We start from the raw sequence: 10,628 nt of genomic DNA, 5'->3' as shown, positions 1-10,628 counted from the left end.
TTAAAAATGTTTTTCTATGCATTTATTGTCCTAATGTCATTCAGTTAGCTTTGAAGAAAAAGCAATAGGCTTATAAAGCTATCTTTTTTGTGGTAATGTCACAATTTCTCATGAAATATAATTTTACATTGGGATTTGTAGGTGTCTCTTTAGGCCCTGGACTAAAAACTCAGTCTGTAAACTACTTGAACATACATTCTAGATTTATAACCAACACAATGCATAGTCATTAACAATCTTTGCCTAGTGAGAGCCACTGCCAATAGTTATCCGCCAGGTGGCATAGGCCTCTCCAACACCGTAGACTGTGGAGACGAACAGATTGAGCAAAGCAGTTGATCCCATTTGTAAATCAGGAAGAGATCGCTGATTATCCATGCATATATTGAATATGTGAGCCTGTAGTGAGTGGGCTTGTGTTTCTCCCCACTTCAAGTTCTAGCGTGTACGTTTCTTTTTAAATAGTGATTTTTTTTGTGTTATTGAATAAGATCATGTTTTCTGTCAGGAGCGCGCCTGTGATTGTCGAGAGTGAGTGCGCGTCAAAAAACTTGACTGCGCCGTATGCGCGCGCTACTCACAAGAAATGCTTGTCTGCTCGGTTTATTTCTCTCCACCTTTCAGATGAGAAATGGCTATATAGGGAGAAGGGGAAGAGGTTGTTTAGGGAAATAAATTAGCTTCAAAACCACAGAAAGCAGCCACGGGTGGAAGGCTTTGGATTGGCAAAGGGGCAGAGCAGAAACTAGAATACATTAAACCCGAGTCAATCCCGTTCCAACGGGCAGCGTTATAATCATACCAAGGTCAATACACCGAACGAGCGCACAAACCCACGTAATTTAACGTATTAGGCTGGGTACTGAATTCGGAGACGGGGAAATCACCACCAGAAGCTGAAGATGGAGGGGGTGATGCAGGGGATGCAAGCATACGGAGCGGGGAAGGCTGGAGGAGCCTTCGACCCTTTGACGTTCTTTCAACAGCCTCAAACTATCCTTCGGCTTGTGTGCTGGGTGAGTGGTCATGTTTTGTGTTGTTTATTTGAGCATGTCGTTTTAATAATAATTCGGGCATCTGTGTGCACAGCAAAATATCTACAAACATTCGAGAAATGTGTAGGATTTAAAAGCAAACCGATTGATTCCTAGGCAATCTGTTAACCCCATAGGTAAGGCTATATACCCTGTTTACGCACACATTTGAGTGGAAGGGCGTTAATGGGGCGCACAAAATAAATATTGTTTTCAGACTATCATAATATTTGACTACTGACTATAGCTACCTTGTCTTGAAAACCATTTGTCTTCAATTAAAATGTTATGGCTACCATTGAATAAAATACCCCTATTTTATAGACTACTAAATGTCAGTTAAAGTGGCAATCAGTAGTTCAAACAATTCAAAGCCACACACCCAGCCACTATTACCCCAAAAAGCTGAGGAATGGAGCTGGAGTAATGTAACCACTCTCAAATTCATAGACAGAGCTATGGATCCAAGGACTGACCATCCATACTATTAACATTTTAGTTTTAACCATGTTTTGAGGGTATTGAGTGTTTGTTTACATGCACTTTGTTTACAAACATTGGAGTAAAAAAAACATATATTTTGGGGTAAGACAGTTGAACTAAGCTCATATGGTATTTCTAAGTTATACTGTTCAAGAATCAATGGGTACATATCAATCATTTGTTTGTCCAAAAATGGATGTAGCAACTGCAGATGGCCCCTTTTAACAGGCTGCGTTTACACAGGCCAACCTGGAATCAGGGGTAGACGTAACATAGTAAACCAAAATCCGGGACATTGCATGATTTGTTACTAATTTGTGGATGTCATCTATTTCGAATGATATGTTACGAATTACAATTCATGTGATATTTTACGAATTGCAATTAATACAATGTGTTACGAATTTGCAATATTTATGATATGTTACCAATTCCAATTTGTTGTTGCTAACATTAGCTAGGTAGCTAGCTAGGTGGCTAACGTTAAGGATTGGGTTAAGTGTAACCTGTGTGAAATGGCTAGCTAATTAGCGGTGCACGCATTTATATTGGTGACATCACTCACTCTGAGACCTTTAAGTAGTTGTTTCCCTTGCTCTGCAAGGGCCACATCTTTTGTGGAGCAATAGGTAACAATGCTTTGTGGGAGGCAGTTGTTGATGTCTTCAGAGGGTCCTTTGTTCGAGCCCGTTGGGGTGAGGAGAGGGATGTAAGCCACACTGTTATGTTGGTGCCGGATCACTGGTTGCAGCGGAAAAGGTTGTTGTCAAAGGGGGAGGAGTAAGTGTAACTGGTGTGAAATGACTAGCTAGTTAGTGGTGCGCGCTAATAGCGTTTCAATCGGTGACATCACTCGCTCTGAGACCTTGAAGAAGTTGTTTCCCTTGCTCTGCAAGGGCTGCGGCTTTTGTGGAGCAATAGGTAACAATGCTTCGTGGGAGGCAGTTGATGTGTTCACAGGGTCCCGGATTCGAGCCCAGGTTGGGGAGAGGAGAGGGATGGAATCAGAACTGTTACATAAGGATGGGGTTAAGGATTGGAGTTAGGTTAGCTAACATGCTAAATAAACTTAGCAAAAAAGAAATGTCCTCTCACTGTCAACTGCATTTATTTTCAGCAAACTTAACATGTAAATATGTGTATGGTGCATAACAAGATTCAACAATTGAGACTGAACAAGTTCCACAGACATGTGACTAACAGAAATTAAATAATGTGTCCCTAAACAAAGGGGGGTTTGTAAGCGGGACAGCGCCCGCTTACAAAAGCATACAAACATTTTCCAACCAAGTAGAGGAGTCCCAAAAGTCAGAAATAGCGATAAAATTAATCACTTACCTTTGAAGATCTTCATCTGGTTGCAGTCACAAGAGTCCCAGCTACACAAATGTTTGTTTTGTTCGATAAAGTTCCTCTTTATATCCCAAAAACTCAGTTTTGTTGGCGTGTTTTGTTCTGTAATCCACTGGCTCAAAGGCGGTCAAAACAATCAGACAAATACATCCTAATAGTACCGGTAAAGTTAGTCAAAACATGTCAAACAATGTTTATAATTAATCCTCAGGTTGTCAATTGTCTAAATAATCGATAATATTTCACCTGGACAATAGTGTATTCAATAGAAAGGAAAAAGAATGAAGGGCGTGCAAACCAGCACTACACGCTTCCCCAATCCCCTCACAGAAAGGTCTCATTCTTCTTAATTTTTCAGAAAACAAGTTTGAAACAATGTCTAAAGACTGACATCTAGTGGAAGCCATAGGAACTTCAATCTGGGTCCTAACCCATTAGATAAGCAATAGGCATTCAATTGAAAACCACCCACATCAAAAATATCCCACTTACTGGATGGATTTTCCTCAGGTTTCTTTTTCTTTGCATTCTTTTTAATATTATTTTATTTTTTATTATTAAACATTTTTTATTTATTTGTAATAATGACAATTACAACAATACTGAATGAACACTTATTTGAACTTAATATAATACATCAATAAAATCAATTTAGCCTCAAATAAATAATGAAACATGTTCAATTTGGTTTAAATAATGCAAAAACAAAGTGTTGGAGAAGAAAGTAAAAGTGCAATATAAGTGCAATATATATAAGTGCCATGTAAAAAGATAACGTTTAAGTTCTTTGCTCAGAACATGAGAACATATGAAAGCTGGTGGTTCCTTTTAACATGAATCTTCAATATTCCCAGGTAAGAAGTTTTAGGTTGTAGTTATTATAGGAATTATTGGACCATTTCTCTCTATACCATTTGTATTTCATATACCTTTGACTATTGAATGTTCTTAAAGGCACTTTAATATTGCCAGTGTAACAGTATAGCTTCCGTCCCTCTCCTCGCCCCTATCTGGGCTCGAACCAGGAACATATCGACAACAGCCACCCTCGAAGCATCGTTAGCCATCGCTCCACAAAAGCCGCGGAACAACTACTCAAAGTCTCATAGCGAGTGGCGTCCCCGATTGAAACGCTATTAGCGTGCACCCCGCTAACTAGCTAGCCATTTCACATCCGTTACACCAGCCTAATCCCGGGAGTTGATAGGCTTGAAGTCATAAACAGCTCAATGCTTGAAACATTGCGAAGAGCTGCTGGCAAATCGCACGAAAGTGCTGTTTGAATGAATGCGTATGAGCCTGTTGCTGCCTACCATCGCTCAGTCAGACTGCTCTATCAAATATCAAATTATAGACTTAATTATAACATAACACACAGAAATACGAGCCTTTGGTCATTAATATAGTAGAATCCGGAAACTATCATTTCGAAAAACAAAATGTTTAATCTTTCAGTGAAATACGGAACCGTTCCGTATTTTATCTAACGGGTGTCTAAATATTGCTGTTACATTGTACAACCTTCAATGTTATGTCATAATTGCGTAAAATTCTGGCAAATTAGTTCACAACGAGCCAGGCGGCCCAAACTGTTGCATGTACCCAGATTCTGCGTGCAATGAAAGCAAGAGAAGTGACACAATTGGACAACAACCTGGATTTATTTTAGCTAAATATGCAGGTTTAAAAAAATATACTTCTGTGTATTGATTTTTTTTTTAAGATATTGATGTTTATGGTTAGGTACAGTCTTTTTTCGCAAATGCGCTTTTGTTAAATCATCCCCCGTTTGGCGAAGTTGGCTGTCTTTGTTAGGAAGAAATAGTCTTCACACAGTTCGCCACGAGCCAGACGGCCCAAACTGCTGCATATAACCTGCTCTGTTGCAAGAGAAGTGACACTATTTCCCTAGTTGAAAGAAATTCATGTTAGCAGACAATATTAACTAAATATACAGGTTTAAAAATATATACTTGTGTATTGAATTTAAGAAAGGCATTGATGTTAATGGTTAGGTATATGTTGGAGCAACGACAGTCCTTCGCAAATGCGCACCGCATCGATTATATGCACCGCAGGACATGCTAGATAACTACACATGGTTGTTGATATTACTAGTTTAACTAGTGATTATGATTGATTGATTTTTATAAGATAAGTTTAATGCTAGCTAGCAACTTACCGTGGCTTCTTACTGCATTCGCGTAACAGGCAGACTCCTCGTGGAGTGCAATGTAAGGCAGGTGGTTAGAGCGTTGGACCAGTTAACCGTAAGGTTTCAAGATTGAATCCCCAAGCTGACAAGGTAAAAATCTGTCGTTCTGCCCCTGAACAAGGCAGTTAACCTCTCTGGGATATGTGGGACGGTAGCGTCCGAACTGGCCAACCCCTAAACTTTCATTAAATCACGTATTCAATATACCAAATTAAAGCTACACTGGTTGTGAATCCAGCAATGTGTCAGATTTCTAAAATGATTTATGGCAAATGCAAACAATGCTATTATCTGAGGATAGCACCCAAGCAAACAAACACAGACCATCATATTTCAACCCTCCAGGTGTGACTCAAAATACAGAAATAAAGATATAATTCATGCCTTACCTCTGACGAGCTTCTTCTGTTGGCACTCTAATATGTCCCATAAACATCACAAATGGTCCTTTTGTTCAATTAATTCCGTCAATATATATCCAAAATGTCCATTTATTTTGCGCGTTTGATCCAGAAAAACACTGGTTCCAACACGCGCAACATCACTACAAAAGTTACCTGTAAGCTTTGTCCAAACATTTCAAACTATATTTTGTAATACAACTTTTGGTATTTTTTTACGTAAATAATCGATAAAATTGAAGACTGGATGATCTGTGTTCAATACCGGAGGAAAACGATGTGTAGCATGCTTTCAGGTCACGCGGCTCTAGCAAAGAGTACACTTCCCTCGAGCCTCATTCTGAACATGGCTACTTCATTTCTCAAAGGAAAAACCTCAACCAATTTCTAAAGACTGTTGACATCCAGTGGAAGCGATAGGAACTGCAAGAAGGTCCCTTAGAAATCTGGATTCCCAATGAAATCTCATTGAAAAGAGAGTGACCTAAAAAAAAAAAAATCTGAATGGTTTGTCCTCTGGGTTTCGCATGCCAAATACGTTCTGTCATAGTCACAGACATGATTCAAACAGTTTTAGAAACTTCAGAGTGTTTTCTATCAAAATCTACTAATAATATGCATATCTTAGCTTCTGGGCATGAGTAGCAGGCAGTTTAATTTGGGCACGCTTTTCATCCAAAATTCCGAATGCAGCCCCCTATCCTAGAGAAGTTAACCCACCGTTCCGAGGTTGTCATTGAAAATAAGGTGTTCTTAACTGACTTGCCTAGTTAAATAAAGTTTAAAAATAAAAAAATCGGCCAAATCGGTGTCCAAACATACCTTTCCGATTGTTATGAAAACTTGAAATCGGCCCTAATTAATCGGCCATTCCAATTAATCGGTCGACCTCTAGTCTGTACCAAAACCATTTGAGCTTCTACTTCTAAAAATGCACCTTTCCAGAAACAAGTGTCTAATATCGTGGCTGAATCAGAATTAGTTAGGTAACATTGATCAATAAGATGTTTTATTTACTAAATAATGCTTATGTGATATTTGTCATTAGGATGTTTTCTTTTGGATAATCCTGTTGGCAGTTGCATTTTCCTCTCTCTTCTCCACGGCTTAGTCACTAGGGGCCCAGAGAGGGAAGAGGTCAGGCTTGTCTTCATATGTCAATGTATCTGTTAAACCATGTGATGCTATGAAGAATATCAGAAGGGGAGGAGGACAGAATGGAGGCTTGTCTTTTTATGGGAATGTGTCTGTAACTATTGTATGTCCCCTCTGAGGTTGCCCTTATCTTGACCTAGTATATGACCTAAGAGGCTCACTGTCTCCGTGAGCTTGTCCAGGAGGGTTTGTATTTGAGATGGGAGTATCTAGAATTGACAATTGATATATGCCATTGGATGAGGTAATGTTTTGGTCCTAAGTGGTACCAAGAACGAGATTAGAATCACGTCTAAAGAGACCAAACTGAACGATAATTTATAGCTAATGCTATCTAGCTATGGGATACTCACCTTTCAAGTAAAATGTTCTTTGTGAACTGTTCCTGAGATCTGTGTTTCGTCATGTGAGTTGAGATAGGGGTGTGTCTTGGTTATAAATTATACTAAGAATTGTTTTGAAAGCACTCTCAGAGAATTAATTTATAGACACTGAATTGATCTGAGAGTCACCGGGCTATGGTGAAGCTCATATATAATTAAAGATGGACTTTATAATATAACTCTGACTTGTGTGTGTGGTTTGCTCTCTCAATGTTTAGTAATACAGAAAATTACCACGACACTCACCGTTGCCGCTTGCTATAGACCATCCTCTGCCCCCAGATGTGCCCTGGACACCATATGTGAATTGATTGCCCCCATCTATCTTCTGAGCTTGTGCTGCTAGGTGACCTAAACTGGGACATGCTTAACACCCCGGCCATCCTACAATCTAAGCTTGCTGCCCTCAATATCACACAAATTATCAATGAACCTACCAGGTACAACCCCAAATCCGTAAACATGGACACCCTCATAGATATCATAGTAACTAACTCGCCCTCCAAATACACCTCTGCTGTTTTCAACCAAGATCTCAGCGATCATTGCCTGCATCCGTAATGGGTCTGCGGTCAAACGACCACCCCTCTTCACTGTCAAACGCTCCCTAAACACTTCAGCGAACAGGCCTTTCTAATCGACCTGGCATCCTGGAAGGATATTGACCTCACCCCGTAGAGGATGCCTGGTTATTCATCAAAAGTGCCTTCCTTAAATAAGCATGCTCCATTCAAAAAATTTAGAACCAGAAATAGATATAGCCATTGGGTCACTCCAGACCTGTCTGCCCTTGACCAGCACAAAAACATCCTGTGGCGTTCTGCATTCGCATCGAATAGCCATTGTGATATGCAACTTTTCAGGGAAGTTCGGATCCAATATACACAGGCAGATAGGAAAGCTAAGGCTAGTGTTTTCATGCATAAATTTGCATCCTGTAGTACAAACTCAAAAAATTCTGGGACACTGTAAAGTCCATGGAGAATAAGAGCACCTTCCATCTGCCCGCTGCACTGAGGCTAGGAAATACTGTCACTACCGATAAATCCACAATAATTGAGAATTTCAAAAAGCATTTTTCTACAGCTGACCATGCTTTCCACCTGGTTACCCCTACCCCGGTCAACAGCCCTGCGCTCCCCACAGCAACTCGCCCAAACATCCCCCACTTCTCCTTCACCCAAATCCAGATAGCTGATGTTCTGAAAGAGCTGCAAAATCTGGACCCCTACAAATCAGCCGGGCTAGACAATCTGGACCCTCTCTTTCTAAAATTATCTGCCCGAAATTGTTGCAACCCCTATTACTAGCCTCTTCAACATCTTTTTTGTATCGTCCAAAGATTGGAAAGCTTCCGCGGTCATCCCCCTCTTCAAGGGGGGAGACAATCTAGACCCAAACTGCTACAGACCTATATCTATTCTACCCTGCCATTCTAAGGTATTTAAAAGCCAAGTTAATTAGGCGGCAGTATTTTCACGTCCGGATGAAAAGCGTGCCCAAAGTAAACTGCCTGCTACTCAGGTGCAGAAGCTAGGATATGCATATTATCAGTAGATTTGGATAGAAAACACTCTGAAGTTTTTAAAACTGTTTGAATAATGTCTGTGAGTATAACAGAACTGATTTGGCAAGTGAAACCCCGAGCACAATCCATCCAGGGTTATTTTCTTTTGAGGTCAATCTGTTTTCCATAATTTTTCTATGGTAAGCCCTTTTTAATAGGAATCTGGTTGCAGTTCCTATGGCTTCCACTAGATGTCAACAGTCTTTAGAAATTGGTTGATGTTTTTCTTTTGAGAAATGAAGAAGTAGCCCTGTTATTTCCATGTGTCACCCCAGGTGGACTCTAGTCTTTTGGTGCGTGCGACCTGGAACGCGCTTCACTTTGTTTTCGTCCGGTATTGAACACAGTTTATCCCGTCTTAAATTGTATCGATTATTTAAGTTTTACGATACCCAAGTTTGGATTAGGAACGTTGTTTGAAATGTTTGGACCAAGTTTACAGGTAACTTATTAGATACTTTGTAGTCATGTTGGGTGAGTTAGAACCGGTGTATTTTCTGAATCAAGCGCGCCAAATAAATTGACATTTTGGGGATATAAAGAAGGAATTTATCAAACAAAATGACAATTTGTGATGTTTCTGGAACATTTTGGAGTGCCAACAGAAGATGACCTTCAAAAAGATAAGGTATGAATTATATCGTTATTTCTGAGTTTTGTGTCGCACCTGGCTGATTGAAATGTAATTTTCATGTGTTTGTATGCGGGGTGCTGTCCTCAGATAATCGCATGGTATGCTTTCGCCTTTTTGAAATTTGAGACTGCAGCTTGGTTAACAAGAAGTTAAGCTTTATTTTGATGTATTATACATGTATGTTTTGTGAATTTTTATTGAGTATTTCTGTTTTTGAATTTGGCGCGCTGCAATTTCACTGGATGTTGTCAAATCAATCCCGTTACCGGGATCTGAGCGGGAAGGGATCACTAAGAAGTTAACAGATTACTGACCTCCCTCACTAGCTTTAAGCACCAGCTGTCAGAGCAGCTCACAGATCACTGCACCTAGCTCATCTGTAAATAGCCCATCCAATCTACCTCATCCCCATACTGTATTGATTTATTTATTTATCTTGCTCCTTTGCACCCAAGTATCTCTACTTGCACATTCATCTTTTGCACAACCTACCATTCCAGTGTTTAATTGCTATATTGTAATTACTTCGCCACCATTACCTATTTATTGCCTAACCTCTCTTATCATACCTCATTTGCACACATGCTGTTTATAGATTTTTCTACTGTATTATTGATTGTATGTTTGTTTATTCCATGTGTAACTGTTGTTGTATGTGTCAAACTGCTTTGCTTTATTTTGTCCAGGTCGCAGTTGCAAATGAGAACTTGTTCTCAACTAGCCTACCTGGTAAAAAAATATATATATATTTAAATGTCCACTTTGGCCACAATGAATGGATTTTTTTTAGGGGGCATTATTGTCATACAAGGGAGCATTGACGGGCCATCAATGCCACCAGGGAATCCAAGCCCTGGTAACCATTCCAAATGTAACCTATAAAACTAATTTGAGGGGCCCGGATTTTCGTTTACTATGTTACGTCTAGTCTGAGACCAACCTGCACAGGCAGCTCAATTCTGATATTATTTTTTTTCTCACTAATAGGTCTTTTGACCAATCAGATCAGCTTTGTAAGAGAGCTGACGTGTAAAGATCTGATTGGTCAAAAGACCATTACTTGGCAAAATATTAGAATTGGTTTGTCTGTGTAATTGTAGACAGGCTATTTTTGGAACCATCTCAGAATCAGTAAACAAGAATGGAAGGATTTTCAGTCTGACACATCAATGTGATAACCAGAGCTTGATTTCCTCTCGTTAAAGGGAGATTTCAGGATTTTGGCAATAAGCATGCTAGTAGATATCCATATACTTATTGCGCTAACACAAGTTAGCATTGGCTCTCAAAACTACCTCTAACTTCCTTCATACTGGACACAGAGACATAACAATGGTATTCACAAGTTAATCTGACTAGATAAAGGGCTTCATTGCCAAAATCCCAAACTATCCCTTTAATGT

At 39.6% G+C, this 10,628-nt stretch overlaps 1 protein-coding gene across 2 annotated transcripts in view; it reads left to right on the top strand.

Moving 5' to 3' along the window:
• The first annotated feature begins 319 nt into the window (after window positions 1–319).
• syngr1a (synaptogyrin 1a) overlaps window positions 320–10,628 on the top strand; it is a 32,178-nt gene continuing 21,869 nt past the window's right edge. The window contains exon 1 of one of the 2 annotated variants that reach the window (XM_036938087.2): window positions 320–1,016. In XM_036938087.2, coding sequence (XP_036793982.1) covers window positions 903–1,016 — 114 coding nt within the window. In that variant the 5' untranslated portion in view covers window positions 320–902. The remainder of the gene's footprint in view (window positions 1,017–10,628) is intronic. The other variant, XM_021624566.3, reaches the window with a different exon arrangement.

Source organism: Oncorhynchus mykiss, chromosome 12 (assembly GCF_057628025.1).
Source record: "Oncorhynchus mykiss isolate SJ-2025 chromosome 12, ASM5762802v1, whole genome shotgun sequence".
NCBI lineage: Eukaryota > Metazoa > Chordata > Actinopteri > Salmoniformes > Salmonidae > Oncorhynchus > Oncorhynchus mykiss.
Note: the sequence above shows the minus strand (reverse complement) of the source record. Positions and strands in the feature narration are given on the sequence as shown.